The sequence below is a fragment of the Phaethon aethereus genome (assembly GCF_964289735.1).
Source record: "Phaethon aethereus genome assembly, chromosome: Z".
NCBI lineage: Eukaryota > Metazoa > Chordata > Aves > Phaethontiformes > Phaethontidae > Phaethon > Phaethon aethereus.
This window is the reverse complement of record NC_138577.1, coordinates 66,522,410-66,539,430: the sequence shown is the minus strand read 5'-3', so window position 1 is coordinate 66,539,430 and position 17,021 is coordinate 66,522,410. Positions and strand designations below refer to the sequence as shown.

At 40.1% G+C, this 17,021-nt stretch overlaps 1 protein-coding gene across 2 annotated transcripts in view; it reads left to right on the top strand.

Moving 5' to 3' along the window:
• The window catches only part of MCC (MCC regulator of WNT signaling pathway), a gene marked incomplete at both ends in the record, with an annotated part of 207,246 nt that overhangs the window by 176,761 nt on the left and 13,464 nt on the right, over positions 1-17,021 (top strand). For both annotated transcript variants that reach the window (XM_082012897.1, XM_082012898.1), the window contains 3 exons: positions 819-919; positions 3,474-3,657; positions 10,709-10,943. In XM_082012897.1, coding sequence (XP_081869023.1) covers positions 819-919; positions 3,474-3,657; positions 10,709-10,943 — 520 coding nt within the window. The remainder of the gene's footprint in view (positions 1-818; positions 920-3,473; positions 3,658-10,708; positions 10,944-17,021) is intronic.

Sequence of the window (17,021 nt, the reverse complement as noted above, 5' to 3'; positions counted from 1 at the left end):
GGTTGTGTGTAGGCTCAGACTGTCTCTGCTGTATCTGGTCTTAAGATGTAGGTTCTCTGTATTAGGCTGGCACCTTTCACAACACCAATGAACTAGAGTAGTATTGTACTCCACATAATTCAGAGTGACTTTATATTACATCAGTTGGAATTGTGGATTAATTGCTTGGTATTGGGTTAAAAGTATCTAAACTTACTTTAAACTACATGTAAAAAGATGGTGTCTTTTACCTCCTTCAACTGCAACTAATTTGGAGCAGGAAGCTCTGATCTTAAGACGAATCATGTGCCTTTTAAAGAATGTATTCTGTTGCTATCAGCTTTGAGCAAATTACATGAAAATGTAAATTGCAAACAGGTATATTAATGTATGTATTTTCAAAAACATTAGAATGCAACAGGAATAAGTGGCTCTCACCTGTATTTAGAAGCCGTTGTGTTGTATAGTGTAGTTATATTGGACACTATAGAATACTGTATTTTGTATTGTAAGAAGGCCTGGAAAAAGTTTCCCAAAAGGATCATGTCAACCACCATTCGTATTGTTGACTGTTTCAAACAGGCTCCTGGAGCTCACTTCACATCAGGTCATTCTCTTCTGTTTAAACTTGTTACATTGCCCAAGGTCAACCTGGGACCATCATAAAGAAGGAGAGACTGTTGAATGCTTGTGGTTAGAAGCTATGTGTGTTATGTCGTTTAATATTGCTAGACAAGTAGTAGGGAATCATGCAGTTCATCAGTTGCCTCTTTTTTTTGTTGCTGTTACAGCTATATTTTGTGTGATCTTTGTTTTCTGTGGTTTGTTTTCTCTTTCAGTGAACAGTGCATAGAGGCATATGAGCTGCTGTTGGCATTGGCCGAAAGTGAGCAGAGTCTCATTCTTGGGCAGTTCAGAGCTGCAGGTCTTGGTTCTGTTGGTAAGATGTCAATGAATCACTTTATTTAAATAATTTTTTTTGCATGTCAGTTAGCATTAGAGTTAGTTGTAATGGTGAATCATCTCATGACCCATCACTGAAGAATGTGCTCTGATCTTTTCCTGTTTTAACTAATCAAATAATTTTATACACCCAAAAAATTGGGGAAAAGAAGCAGAGAGAGTGGAATTCAATCATAAAATTCACCAGCAATTGAAATCAACCTATGTGTACCATCACAAGGGGATGCCTATTCTGGCAGTGGCAAGGCTGCTTCAGGCACGCAACTGTGCAGAGTGGAATTATTAAACAGTACTCATGAGCATATGTGGCTTAGGGCCATACTGAAGTACAGATTTTGTTTGAACCAGCAACATTGATCCCCCTAGAAGTTGTGTATAGTCTATGAAAAACTGGGATTAAGACAACACAGAGTTAGCATTGAGTAGTTACCAAAAAAAAAAAAATTTTCATTCCCCTTGTTACCATTGCTCTGAAATTTTAAAGTGTTCTCTCTTACGTTTTAGTGTGTTGTTGGGGATATTAGCCTATATGTTCTGGGTTTTTCTCATTTTATGGATAGTTAATCTGGTGGCTAGGTGTTGCTTTTTAATGTGCTGCTCGCTAAGTAGTGGCATGAGCCACTATGAATGGCTACAGTTCAGATGTGTTTGGAGCTTGACATTGCTGCTGGCTCCGCTGTTCCGACAGAAAGAGGTTTTTAGACAATGAATATTAGTGTGGGTTTTGTAGTACCATTCCTTTTACTGATAGGAGAAGGTAGCTGTCATAATCTTGAAGTAGAAAGAGAGGAGACCTTCAGAGAGAGACGAATGCTGTTCTGAGGTGTAGTAACTCCCTGGTTGAGACTGTATTATATCCCTGGCTTCTCAGGAGTCACTGGGATATAAATGGAAAGCTTTCAGAGAGTGACTGTCTGTCTTCAGAGCCACAGGACTGACATGGTCAGCCTCTTGTTCAGATGACTAGATGTGCTCAGCCCACAGTCGCTGTGCTGCTAACCGTGCCCCTTATTTTTTATCTCTCCCAGTGCTAGAAGCAGGCCCTTGTGTACCTGTCTTGGCTTGTGCAGTGTGTGCCGTACACTGAACGTTAGAGTGGATGTCTGAGATTTTCATCCACCTTTCTTCCAGACTCTGGTCATTCCTTTCCACAATGTGCTAGGGAGCTTTCCCTGCTGGCAGAGAGCAGTAGCCAGCAAAAGTGATTTTAATCTTGGGTTTTCTATTCACGTAAGTGGGAGAAAGAAAGCTTAGCAAGGAAGAAATACTTTGGGTTTCAGTAGGGTTTCATCTCACATGCACTTTCTGAAAGAGACTGTAGTTCAATTATTTTATAGGTGTCTGTCTACAGCTCTTAATTATGGTATTACCAGTTACAGCCCTGTGATAGAAATAGTGCCAATTTCCCATTACATAACACAGCTTGGGGGAAGTTGTGTTTGGTTTAGGTACCTTTACTTCACCATGAAATTTGATTAAAATACCTAGATAAAATGGCAGGTTTTTGGTTTGAAGATCAGTCAAGTTTTGTATCAACATCTGTGATTGGAAAATTCACGGGAGTTGCTTCTGCATCACTTAGAGCTGAGCATAGCCAGCTGCTCTTAACAGAACATTCTCCCTTCATTTCTTCCACATTAGTGTTTTTTCTAGTGCGCGCACTTCACTTAACAAGTGTGAAGTATGGGTGATTGATCTTTGACTTGAATAAGGATGAAATAAAAATCTGACATAGAGCTCTCTGACATCTTTGCGTTGTATTAGGTAGAGTATGACCTTTGTAGCTTTGTTGAAACTTCATGGTAGCCATTAATGTGTCTTACTTTAATGGCTGGACTCCAGCTGGAGTTAGGACTATAAGAATAATGACCAGTAGTGGTTTGTGTCCTGCCTCTGCTGAAGGGATCACTTACCAGCTGCACAGATGCTGCATAACCACTAGAAATAATAGCAAATTAATAAACACTGCTGCTGGTTTTCTTTTGGTTTAGTATGCATGACTGTAAACTCTGAAAGGCTGCTTCTAAGCAGTAAGGCAATTCTCCCAGCTGGAAAGGTAACCTGTAAGAAAGTGTTCTGGCAAACCATTAGTCTTGAGATAAAGATGCTTGTGAGAAAAAGCACTGGAAGTGGCTGCACTGTGAAACAGCACTGGACTGATTGGAGTAAGACTTGTAACTTAGGCTATGGCTTTTCCAGTGTATTATTAAATTGAGCATCTTAGTCTAATCCTAATGCACGATGCACACCCTTACAAACAGACGAGCTAGCTGAGATAAAACATCACTTACAACATGTACCCAGAGAAACAAGTACCTGGAGCTTGTGGCTGAGAGGGATATGCATTCGGGGCAGTAGCCCAGTTACCACTGATGCTCACACAGAAGTGAAGTTGCTTTTACATCACAGATTGGTAATTTATTGTCATTGTCTTGGTATAAACTGAGAGCATGTAGAAGCATCTCTACTCTTGCCTTCATTTGTATCACACTCATCAAAGCTCTGAAAGAGATTGTTTGCTTGAAAACTAGGGGACCAGATAGGTGATGAGAACATCACCCAGATGCTTAAGAGAGCTCATGACTGCAGGAAGACAGCTGAGAATGCAGCAAAAGCCTTGCTGATGAAACTAGATGGGAGCTGCGGGGGAGCCTATGCAATCACTGGCTGTAGCGTGCAGCCCTGGGAAAGCCTGTCATCCAACAGCCACACAAGGTAACTGCAATTTATCTGCTCTTCTAATCCCCGAGTGTTTTATTTCAGACCAAAAGTTATGCTGTATTCTATTTGCTGAACTACCTCCCTCGCCTCAGCCCACTGGCTTCTTTTGCTTTGATTTGTAAGTCACCATGCCTCAGTGGTCTAATTGTCTTTAGACTCTGAGCATCTCCAGCCAAGAAGGGTTTTGTATAAATTTGTTGCAAATGGGTGACTCTGAATTTCGATCTTCCTCATAAAGGGCAAAACCATTACATTTCTTTTACTTCAGTGACTTTCTTGCTGTTTTATTGGAACTCAAATAATGTACTTCTTATTTATATCTATTGAATGCAGACAGCACAGACATACGGAGAACCAGAGATCAGAAGTATGCTTCCACTGGCATTTTGGAGTGCTCAAGAATTGTTTTCTAAATGTTGCAAACCCAGCCATTTTGTTTTAAACCAGTTCCTCGCCCTTCTCATTCCTTTGCCCCCTTCCAAATTCTTCCTTCCCATGCTGTTCTTTCACACATGGAATGGCAAATGAACATTGTAACAGAGTGGATTCTTCCAGGCAAGGCTGGATATTGCAGTTTTTCTGAAGACCTCTAAAATAATGACACTTAAATGAGCTATTACTGCAGAAGTGTTCCAGTTCAAATACATCTGCTAGCAGCTTCATTTTGAGTCGTTGCCTGCCTGCAGTGTAATCGTACTCTTGTGCAGTGAATGTGTGTGCTTGTGTGTGGATACAAATTTGGCAAGCATCCTGGATAAATAGAGATGAACATTTTTCTTTTTAGAAGTTATTTTGGTTTCTCAGATTCACTCTAAAACTTCATTTTAATTCCTTTTTTGAGCCAGTTCTTTATTCAAATGCTGTCATTTTTTGACACTTTTAGAAGTTTATTTTAGTACTGTATCATTTCCTCTTCTTGCTGATGCCTCCTCCAAGGGATCTTACTTCCTGCCGTGTGGCTACCATGGCACAGCTAAAAAGTGAGCAAAAAGGTAATCTGAGGGAACAGAGCCCGAATGTGAGGTAAATTTTAATGTTTTATTCGGGGAAGTTTTATGGCGCACTTTCAGTCCAAGAAAGCTGTATGTCTATTCAGAAATGAATGTGGCAGCATCTGCGTGAGTAACACACTGATCATTCATTGTACCAAAAGTATTTACTGGCCTTGGAAAGAAGTTACACAAGTCTGTTCCAAACACTTGACTTGCCTCAGTCTACATGCATTGATGCCATATCTATACCTGCATGTGAACATGTTGTAAGTAGCCACATGTAGCAACACCTCAACCTAGGCTGAGCTTGTTTTCCATTCCATTGTTTGAAAGGGTCATTTTTGGGTGTTCATAACAACTTCAGTGTTTTTCTTCCTTGTGAGATAACTGGTACACAGTCAAGGCATAATTTTTTTCTTGAAAACAATTTAGATAGTGTCCAGTATTGGTGGGGGTGGTGTTCCTGTTTTAGTGTTTGTTTTCCTAGCCTTTCACTGAAAGTGTTTGCTAGGAGTATAGTCTCTGTGGTCCTTGCTTTGTTGAACATCATTTTTGTTTACCGTGAACTTTTGGTGGTCATCTTGGCAATGTGTGTATGTGTGCACGTAACATGTTGCCTGAGTAGATAAAGTTTCAGCAGAGTGTAATTAAAATGGCATAGGATTTCAAATTTCATCAGTAAAAATTGTGTCATGAAATGTAAAAATGCAAATGTAAATGCTTCGGTGTGTAAGAGAGATGTTTTAGCTTGAGTCATTATCATTGTAGGGTAATATTTTTCTGGCATGGAGCAAGATACTGTACTGAATAAGGTAACTGTTATTATCTGCTTTGGTACATGTGGAACGTGAGAGAGAGAAGCTTCTGTCACTCACCCAAAGGGCATACAGCAAGTCAGGAATTTGTCATATGGGCATCCTGATCCAATCATTACTTAGACATTATTGGCCCTCTCCCCTCCCCCCACACCCAATGTAATTTGTCTTTGTCTAAACATACATGTCAGTGAAAATGTTTCTAAAACTTCAGCTTGTCCATGAAATACAAATCTTCTCTTCTTTCCTTCTTCTGTGTTCAAGTGATACGTGATAGAGGTGTTTTCACATGTCTCGTTCGTGTGAACCCTGTCTCAAAATAGAGGCATCCCCTCTTCACTATGTGCCAGCCCATAGATGGAAAATCTGTGTTGGTTCAAAAGGCACACACATTTCTCTATTTATATAGGTAAATGTTCTCTCTCAGGTTTAAAAAAATTGAAGATTTGTCTTTAACTCTCTTCTCCCTGTCATTCTGGATCTTTTTTGTTTCTCTTCTGGACCCTACTGGTTTTTGGAGTTACTCTGCCTGTGTTGCCAGCTCTCTGAACCCGTTCATGTGTGCTGCCTTGTCACTTGGCTCCCTCCTGCTCTAGACAGACGTCCCATTGCCGCAGACCTCCAGCCCTCTGTGATTCTTCGGTGTTGATGGTTTCCATTTCCTTTCCTTTTCCACTACAATAGTAATCCATGCAGAGATAGGAAAGCAGACTGCGGATTTCTAGCTCTTCCTGCAGGCTTAATGTTTTTTATTTGTCTTAAAGAACTTGGCAGTCTATAAAACTGGGGAGTAGGACAAGCCCACATCACTAGCGAGTGCTGTCTGAACCACCATTTGGGAATGACTGCAACTGAAATGAAAACATTTTTACATTAGGTGGTTCAAACATGCTCCGAATCTGCAAGACGGATCTTTTGCCGTAGCTGTTCTGGTGTTGCAGGCTTTTAATTGCAGATATATGTTGCTACCTTTTCCCTTTGAAACCAGCTGAGTAAAGAGGTAGTGGGTTGATGAAAGCTCTCCTTTGCTGAGACTTGTGACAAATGAGTAATCGTCCCTGTTGTTCGAAATCCTGTGGAATAGGGACTTATAATGGAATTGTTGACCCATCTTTAGCTTTGGCATTTCAAATGAGATTCTGAATGTCAAATCACTGAACACATTACTGAGATTAAATGCTTGTGAGCCACTAGTGACAAGTGGTTAAAGACTGTAAAAGGGAGCAACTGAAATGAAAAGAAATTAAAGGCAATGAAAGAGCATCACAGAGGTTGTTACTGGTGAAGTGAATAAAAATAATAGCAAACGTCTTAACTCGTTTGGCTGGCAGCAGCACAATAATGTTGCCAATTCATTTTTTGAAAACAGAAATAGGTCTGTGGTGTAGTTGGAAGTTACAATTATTTTAATGGACAGAAGCTAAATATAGAACATATATTGCCAATAACGTTTGACTGATTGCACCTTAAAAAGGAAACAAAAGAGAAGGACTCTGGTAATAATGACTGAAAACAGTGGATTTTATTATCTGCAGTGCTGCTAAGCCCAACCTTACATCTGGATTTGTGTGGGAAAGATCTGGTCTCTTACATGCAAAGGGAACTCGTTTCAGTATTATGTGGTGTCACAGAATATCTGAACTCAGCCAAATGTAGAACTATATCTCTCATCAGAATCACCTCAGATTTTGGATAAGTAGCTGACAGACAAGATCATCTTGGCTGACGTGTGTAAATAAGTTATTTTGAAATATCCCAACAGATATCTTAATGTTATCTGTGTAACACTTCATTGCTGGACTGAACTAGTCTCAGAAGGAAGCAGGGTAGTTTCACCAAAGGTTCCGATTTTAGCCAAATATACTCTTGTTTGTCTTTTGGCTGGTTGGAGCATTTTTCAGTTTCTCACGAAGTTACTGTCTTTTGGCATTGTGTTGTTTCAGATCTTAAGCCACAATGTTCACCTAGAAGATGGTTGGCACGTACATACTGTGTATCAGATGCGTTCTTTGAAGTGTAAGGTTGTATGCAGACATTCACGCAAGATTTATAGATTCAGTTCTGACAGTGGTATTTTAGTTCTAGCAACTTTTGTATTATCTGCACCATTGCTGAGTTGCAGATTTATTTATTGACTTGATTTTTAACAGATGAACTGAAGCTTATACAGGGTTTTATGGGCAAAATTTTGTAGTGTACAGAAGTTACTCACACAGAGGCACTGTTGGAAGCTTCATTTATATCTATCCACAGCATTTTATACACGCACATGTGCATGCGAACACACACATGCGTGCCAGCAAATAAAACTGCACGATATACTGTACCAACCTGCATGTTTTCCACAGGCTGTATATGAAAATTAAATTAACTTGACATCATCCAGGCATGACATCATTGTGAAAGACTTGAGGGATGAAGTGAGTGGGAAGAACATTTCTCTTTGTTCTGAATACAACAGCAGCTAGAATGAGCAGATTGATGTTGTATTCCCTTCCGGTGTGATGAAATTGTGATCCTTTCCCTGTCCTTACCTACATGCTTGAGAAGTGAGAAACTGCACGTCTTTTGCAACAGTTCCATGTGTGTTTTGGATGGATGCATTATACCACATATGCATTCTGCCAGTCCGTTTTCCTTTGTCCTGATTGCTGTTAGAAGGGAGAGCAATATCTGAAATTCAGGATCATATGCTCACCAGCTGTGGGGCCTTAAATAGAGCAGCAATGGACTAGCGTTACGGCTGTGGAGAGCTGTATGGTGGGGCTTTTGGGGGAATACACCCTGGCAGGGCTGTGCTGTGGGAGTTCAGAAACACTGCAGCATTGCTTCTGTCCCTCGTCATGCAGCCTCATCTTTACAACAGTCCAAAGTCGTCCTTGTACCCCAGCTTTCTGCAGCCCATACTGCTTCCAGTCTTCTGGAATGGGGCTTGCTGCTAGACGTGGGGAGAGAGGGAAGGTTCTTGTCCCTTTGAGTGCTGGCTGAGACAGCTTCCTCACTAAGTTCCCCTCACCTTCTTAAAAAAAAAAAAAAAGAAGAAGAACAAAAAAAGGGGGGGAGGGGGGGCAGGGGAAGAAGAAGAAGAGCAGCTTGCTAGCAGTTCACCAGAGGAGCCAATTCAGCTGCAAACAGACAGGCAGGCAGGCAGCCAGGACTGAAGTAAAAGCAGCCCGAGTATCGCTGGCAACGACCCTGCCTGCCTTCCGCAGTTTCGACTGCTCTCCCTTAAAATATGTATGTGCATAGCTGTGGGTCTCTGAGGGCCAAAATCTGTGAATATCCAGCGAGTACGAGGTCAACACAACGTAAGGATAGACTTTCAGCATTTTTGCTCAGGTTTCATTCCCAGCAGGATTCTTTCCTTCGCAAGCGAAAACTGAGATGAGCTCTTTGTCTCCCAAGATTTGAAGCCTGTGTAGGCTTTAAAAGCTGTCCTTCCTCCAACAACAGCTGTTTCACATTTAATCCAGAAAAGCTATGCAATTGCTGTCTTTGGGTGCTGAGGAAACTTGCAGCATGACTTCAGTACAGAACTAAGTATTTCTCTCCTTGTCTATCCCCATGATTTTTATACCAATATCTACCTCAGAGGTATCTTTAGACTCAGTAAAGCAAGATGTAGTAAGTGTTTCAAGATTCTCTAATGAAGAACTAAGTATGAACAAAAATTTGTTTAAACCTGAAAGTGTTTCTGTGTAGTGTAGGTACTGGATGTTTTTAGCTTCACTGCAGATGGAAGTGGATGAAAACAAAAGCAAAGACCAGTTTACACTTGTGGTAAATATGGCACCTATTATCCCAAAGAAATGGAAAGAATAATGGGAAATTGACAGACAACTGTAGTAAAGAACTGTAATGCGATATTTCATGAGAGGGAAGGATTTTGAGAAATCTTTGTAGACCTGCCAATTCTTCATCTCCTCCAAGGCTGTGCTTGGAATTTGTGGGAAGATTGGCAATTATTTGAGGCACTTAAAAATCAATGTACGTTCAGCTGAAGCAGAACCAAAAGAAAAGAGAAAAATCAAGCCTATCTTGATAGGCTTCCCATTTTTCACATGCATGGTATATTTTAGGACATCATCCTGACTCTCACAGCATGTAGCGGGTGGGGCTTTTTTTCTTCGTACAAAAATGTTGAACAGCAGTGCAATTTGATACAGAAAGTGATTTATTCCCCTGCTGATAACTGAGATCATCTAGCATTCCAGACAACCAGAGTTAATGGATGACTTATCCCTCACCCGGCAGCTGATTACAGGACCTCAGGAGACAGCAGGCAGCTTTGAGTGAGGTTATAGAAACAACATGGCATTTTATTTTCCTTTTAGTGTTACTGCAACTGCCCTGGAATGCTACGGCTGTATCAGTCTTGGCCCCCCGCAGCACTGGCATGTGTGTAGGTGGGTAGACAGCACTGAGCCACCCTTGCTCTAAGACATTAGTTCTCCCTTTCTGTGATCCCTGTGTAAACATTTGTGGGATGGGCTAATGGGCAATCATTTGTTTGATGCCTGTAGATAGGAGAAGTTCCACCAAGTCTGATGATTACTTTTTATTAAATATCCTGCTAACTTTATGGGTTGGTTTGAAACCCCTCCAGTCCTGAAGGAATGTCAGTGTACTGAGGAATACACCTTAACATCAATTGAAAGATGCTACATCCTGGCATCTGCCAGTGGAATTTTGCTCAGGTTGATTCCTACAAGTACCCATTAAAAATATTGGAGATGATAACTGGTGTTGCCATCAGCAGAGATAAATGAGCTCTGGGCTGATTCTTTTTTTCTTAGCAGATGCTTCTTCCCAAGGAACATGAAGATTCAGTGGCTGGGCAGCAGAGAGAAGCTTGCCCTGCTAGGGTATTGCTAAGAAATCTTAAGTAGCTTTTTTTTTTTTTTTTTTAAATTAAAAAAAGAGACTTGTTTCAGAAGACATCATTCCATTAAAAGTAATTCAGTTACATGTCACTAAATATCAGGCTTTGCAGCGAAGTTGTCACATGATTCAATTTGCTCATGCAGCTTAGAGAACTAATTTCTTTTCTGAATTTGTCACACCCCTCTGCATCTTCTGAACACTGCAAGGTCCAGTCCATGTTACCTGTGTCCTTTCTATGAACTTTTAAGTAAGACTCAGCTGTGTTGGTGAAGTATTGGGAGAGCGTTTGATGAAAAAATACAGATTTTGTTCCAAATGTTGGGGTTTTTTTAATATCGTTCTTTCTCTTTCCAGTACTACCAGCTCAACTGCAAGCAGTTGTGATACAGAATTCACCAAGGAGGATGAGCAGCGGCTGAAGGATTACATCCAGCAGTTGAAAAATGACAGGGCAGCAGTGAAGCTGACAATGCTGGAGCTGGAAAGCATCCACATTGATCCCCTTAGTTATGACGTTAAACCTCGCGGAGACAGCCAGAGGCTAGACCTGGAAAATGCGGTCTTGATGCAGGAACTTATGGCAATGAAGGTATTATATTTATATCCAAGAGGCTAACTGCGCTGATGACTATGCCACTGTGCTACCAAAGACGCTCAGTTGCACACGTGGGAGGCTTTGATAGTGATCACTGGGTGATAAAGACTAACTCTGTTGAAACAAATAATCAGGGCTGAGAAGCCAGTAGTCAGAATGTGACAGAAGACAGTGTGTTAATAGTGATGAGCTATGTGTGTTTTGAATTAGGTGAGGACTTCATCCGTGGCTCTAAACTTGGAATGTTCTCCTTGACAAACCAGATGTTCTCTCTCTCTAAGAGATACGGCAACTGAGTTGCTTGAGGGTGACCAAAAGCATGACACAGCACTTCCCAAGAGACAGTTCATTACTTTACTTAAAAGCTTGCAAATGTGCGTCTCAAATATTTGTGAACTGAAGCAGAACAAATACACCTCCTTTTAATATTGCCATGGGAGGAGGAATGATCTTTCAGAAGCTATCATCCCTAATGCTCTCCAGTGGTCAGTCACAAGTCCAGAGCTGTTCTAGGCACTGCATTGCAATCTGTAGCTTGGTTCAGAGCCCGAGCAAGGAGTGCAGCGTGTAATGACTTGCAGTGACAGAGATTTTCAGCAAAAGCTCTGGTCCCTCAGGCCTGGCTTATACATCCATTTCTAAAGATGTGATCTAGAAAAACTGACCTTTATTGACCGAGTATAGAGCTTATATAATTTTAAATCTGACTTCTGTATTGACTTTGAGAGAGGTGAACTAAAACATAGGAACATATTAAAGGCAGTACAAGCACATGTCTGCATTTAGAAATTGTCTGGGTTTGGTTCAGTTTAAATAAGTTTGATTTCTACATGTTAGCAAGTCCTATTTTACCAAAGTAATGGCAGATATGTCATGGTACCATGGAACAGCAAATCCTAACAGTTTTGTAAGCTTCTAAAGCTATGGATTTTTGTTCAGATGTGCTAATGCTGGTAGCTTAGTAATGATAATTATGTTCTTAGTGGTGCTGCCTTCCCATGATGACAAATACAGTTTTGCAGTAATGCACTCAATATTTGCAGTTCAGAAAAAAAGACTGCCTGCTACCAGTCAGAAGATTTAAAGTTACGTTAGTTCTTTGAATATATTGTGGCCAACAGCAATATTTTCTGCATAATTAAAGCATGCAAGTTGTACTGGAAAACATTTGTAGGTAATTAGATGTAGTCGTCTAATTCAGGTATCACACTTCCTTCTCCTCTTTTGCATCCAGATCTTCCCAGAAATCTCTTGTGCACCATTCTTACCTCTATCTTTAAATTGAATGGTGAAGACAAACTGCGGAGTATCCCTTGTGAGTAGTGCCCTTGCCTGACCTGGCAGGACCACGAACAGTTGCATATCATAATTTCTGGCACAGTTTTGAGTGCTGGTAATCCATTCGTTTACTAAACAACCATCTAATGTTTTTTGACATCTCGTGTCCACTCATAACTTTTGGCTGGACCTAGCACATTGGGTTTTCACTGCAGGAATTGTCCCTAGAAGAAATCTTTCTTCTTGGTTGGCTTGTGTGCAGTGCATAGTGGAATAGACACACATTTTACATAAGTGGCTGAAGTCACCTTAAGTCCTTTCTGGTACAGAGAGACTGACAGTACTGTTATTCATTATAATTTGTTGCACTTTGCTGGAATTCACAACTGCAGGAAGCTCCTAGGTTTCTGAAAGGGATATGGTGAAAACTCAAGTTTGCCAAAACTTGGAATGGATTTGTTGGTAAGTGCTACAGAAACTGAAAACTTGTGACTTTTTCAGCGCATAAAGCGTTACAAAAGGCACAGCTACACTCTTTGGTCCCAAGAGAATGTGCTACCTTATTAGCTTCCATGGTTGTTGCTCAGGTCTGCATTACACCTTGCTCATCTGTTCAGCAGGCTATAACATAGCTGGACCTAAGGGCAGGACTCACAGATGTCTTGGCTTTCTGAGTGTATTTTTTGTATCTATCATTTGGAACATACACCTCATACAGAATAGCATATTTATCTGCCACCTTCTGAGGCAACTGGAGAATTTAAATTTCCTTACAGTATTTTATTTAACTTGAAGCAGATGAACAAATCTGTGCTGCAGAGCACTTCATCATGTAGCAGCTCTTAATTTGTTCCCTCCCTTCCACGTTCTTAGCCAGGATGATACAGCTTGATTGAGCTACTCAAGGATTTCCTGCATTGCTGGGTCTTACGGCCTTCTGCTGTCTTCTGAAACTTGCATCTGTGTTGGAATCTCTGCTGCATCTTTTGACACCTTTCATTTATGACTCCCAGTAAAAACTGATCATTACATGAGTCATATTGCTTCTTGCATCTATGCATTATGCCGATAATGTTCTGAAAATGCCTTTACACCATTAGGTCTTCATTATTGATGAAAATGATCCATAAAAAGATGGTTTGAGGATGATTTCTCTGTTGCCCTGTTTATTTTTTTTGCTGATCTGAAGTGTAAGACATAGTGGTCTACCAGTAATTCTGTAAAATCCAATTCTTTGCTGCAAGCAATGATTAACCATGTTTCCAAATATATTCTCTTCTGCGGTTTGTCATCCAGTGGTCTTGCTTCAAGGTCAGTGTTGTCATGCCCCAGTTAGCAGGAGATTACTTCTGATGGGTGTAAATAATTCTTGGTGTACAGCCTTTCTGCATTTCAAAGGACTTAAGCTAGATAAGAAGTATCAGCTTTCTACACTGATAGTTTTTCCTAGTTTGTGTACAGGTGATGGTAATATTGCTCATAATGTGCTTTGAGACTACAGTCTCTTTGCGGAAAAAGTTAAGAATCCTGTTGTCCACCTTTGTTACAGTATTTCATGCTCGTATAGATGTATATAGTAACATACAGTTAACTAGAGCATGGCAATTATCTATTCTGATTTTTTTTTTGCTTCTGAAGGCTGGTATATTCCACCTTGTGTACTGTGATCCTCATGGAGTCCCTTTTCATGACTTGTAGAACTTTTTGCCACAAAAGACTTCATGCTGTTTTATTCTTCTGACATGACCACATCCAACGCAAATTTTAATTTTGAGGATCCTGTGGTGTTTCTGATTATATTCAGTCAGGAGTGTTTAATTTTCATTCAAGTTTTCACACAGATTCAGAATTAAAATATGACTGCAAGCAAAACACTCCTCAATTTTCAATTAATTAGTCCTGAAATGACTGCTAGATTTGGTGCCTGAAGCCTGTGAATTTGCATGTGTTGAATGTGTCTTCTGCAATCAACTGGAAGAGTGACCACTTGCTACCTCCACCTTCAGGGTTTCATTTTGTAAATCTGCTTTAGGCCCACACCCTGAAGAAACAGTTACATTAAGCTGCAAATGTTACTAGCATCCTGTAATTAGGAAAAAAGGGGATAGTAAATATACAAAGGTCATGTTGTCATTGAAATAAAATTTAAATACCATCTTTAGAAGGCATATTTTCATGAAAAAGTTTACTGATTATGTGAAGACTAATTAACTCCATAAGTAAACCTGAGCTGCTTAAATTTTCCCACATGAAACATTACTGTTGCCACCCTGCCTCACAGGTTGTATGTGTCCATACCAGAATCCTCAACTGTAGTTCTCATTTTTAACTTCAACCTTTCCATTCCTTCCCTGGGAGCCTCTGTAAGACACTGTCTGACAGTTCTTCCATTTTTCCCCTGCTTTGTCTTTGCTTCTCTACTTCAAAGTCACATTGTCTTGACATGAGAAAACTAACATATAGGGCTTGCTTTTGGAGTCCATGATATATGTCTTCTGGGACGAGATGCAGACTTGTGAATTCATATATGATGATCTAAGCTTACTGCCTTCGTAAACAAAGGAGTTAGCCACTGATCCTCAAATTTATTTTGAGATAGGGTATGTACTACAAACATCCAGTCTTTAAGTTAAAATATTTTCAGTGATGGGAAAAATCAGTTCCACAGATTCATTGTTGCAGTGGTTAAATTCACCTTTTTCGTTTAGAAGATAAATGTCCCTATTTCTAGGCTGAATTTGCCTAGCTTCAACTTCCAGCCTGGGAAGATCTTGTCATGACCCTCCCATGTAGATAGCCCTCTTGTCAAGAGTGTCTTCTATTCACGTAAGTGCCAAAATACGCCGCTCAAATTACTTCCTAGCCTTCACTAAGCAGGCTAAGTAGATTAATGGCTTTAGAAATAGAGGCTTAAGAAGATAAATGCATACAGTTAAGTCTACCAGACAATCCAGTCCAACTCCTATAACTAAATTTCCCCATCCTTATTTATCAGTATTATTTACATTTTTACTGTTGACAAAGGAAATTAATGGTAAGTTTGCCTAACAACTAAATTTCTGTAAACCACATTGAATAAAAGCGATTGTGCTTCAGTTCACAAACAAGTAGATGAATAAATGAATTATTTTAACGCTCATACAAACCTTTCCAAGCCTGAGGGCTTTTAGGATATGGATTTTATTTTTTCATGGTTGGTGATTCTGAACAAGCCAGTGATTACCTGTGATTACTATATGCTGGTTGTAACTGTGCTACACCTGTGTGCACTGCTTACACTTAATCCAGATAGCAAATTTTTGCTAGCAACACAGATTCTTTTCTACAGAAGAAGTTAGTCTAAATATGTGCAAAGATTTGTGTTTGTTTGTATAATCTTTGTTATTGTATAATCTTTGTTAACAATGGATATAATACAAAGAGCATTATTTCTGAAGGATAAGGTAAGACACCTCTGGTATTTTTGTGACTATAACATGTTTTTTTAGTTTTAAAAAAAATTAAAAATAGTGATTTGTTCCTAGGCTGACCACACAACAAGAAACTTCTATCTTTCAGAGATGTTTCCACAGTGAACAAGTCTAGAACTGAACTGTAATACAGAAAATGGCTGCATCAACTCAGTATTCACCCATGAGGTGACCTAGGGCACAGCAAGCTCAAGAGTGAGACCATGATTCTGGGTTGGGATTTTTTTTTTGTTTTGGCAGTCTTTTGTTTGTTTGATGGTGGTTTTTTAAACATATCGTGTAAATTATGTTTTGGGACTATCTCTTTAAATGTTTTATGAATGCTGGGTTTTCCTGGGTTCAGAAAATAACTAGACATTTTGCAGAAAAAACTTTTCTCAAGTGCTGTTAAACACAAAGAGCTTTCCGGTTCAGCTGCTTTTCATGGGAGGCTGGGAACAAGTGCTGAAAGAAGGGTCATTACACTCGTGCCTTGTTATTACACTTCTGCCCAGCCACTGTCAGAGCAGATGTTATAGCAGAGGTCTGTCCCCAAATAGCAGCTGTTGTGTTTCATTACTTGATAGCCCTGTCATAAATAATAGAGTGGCAGAAGAATTACACACAAGAACTAGCTCAGAATTGAGCTTCTGTCTATGAAGTACCAGTGTCCCGTCTTCTGTGGATCATATGTAGGGAAGAATAGAAGAGAGCGCAATTTTGTCAACCTCCAGTTATGTATAGTTGGGATTCTGGCCATCTAGTGGAGGGAAATTAAAAATGGACATCCAGTGGTGCCATACCCAGTTGACCTTTTTGACTAACTCGTTCTACCACAGAGGCTGGTACTGTGAGGCTGGAATATGTTATCTGTGTTTGCTGTCCTAATCCCTCAAACCTGTAATGAGATAAATGCTGTAATGAGATAAACCAACTCTAGTTCTTATGTATCAGTAAGAAAATGGGATCTGGCATTTAGGTAGCTGTTTGACAAGTCAGTCAGATGCTCCTGCTTTTAGGGCAATGGTCTCTGAAGGGCAAGGTAGAACCAAAGAAATTTCAGCAGCTGTGGCAGCCCACTCAGATCCCTGATACTCTAGTTTCAGCACCACATTAGCTTCTCCGTTGTCTCTGAGCTTATTTCTGAGGTTGATTAAGGGATGACACAGCTTGTCGTACTCACTTAGTCTGAAGATAGACTGGTCTTTTGACAAATACACTGTGAGATTATAAAAGGCCTCTGGATGCTGCTAGTGCTCTCCATGGAAAGAACACTCAGCTAATAGAGCGAATGAAAACCCTATTTAACCTTGTCTTCCTTTAGGTATATAGTCACATGAAGCAG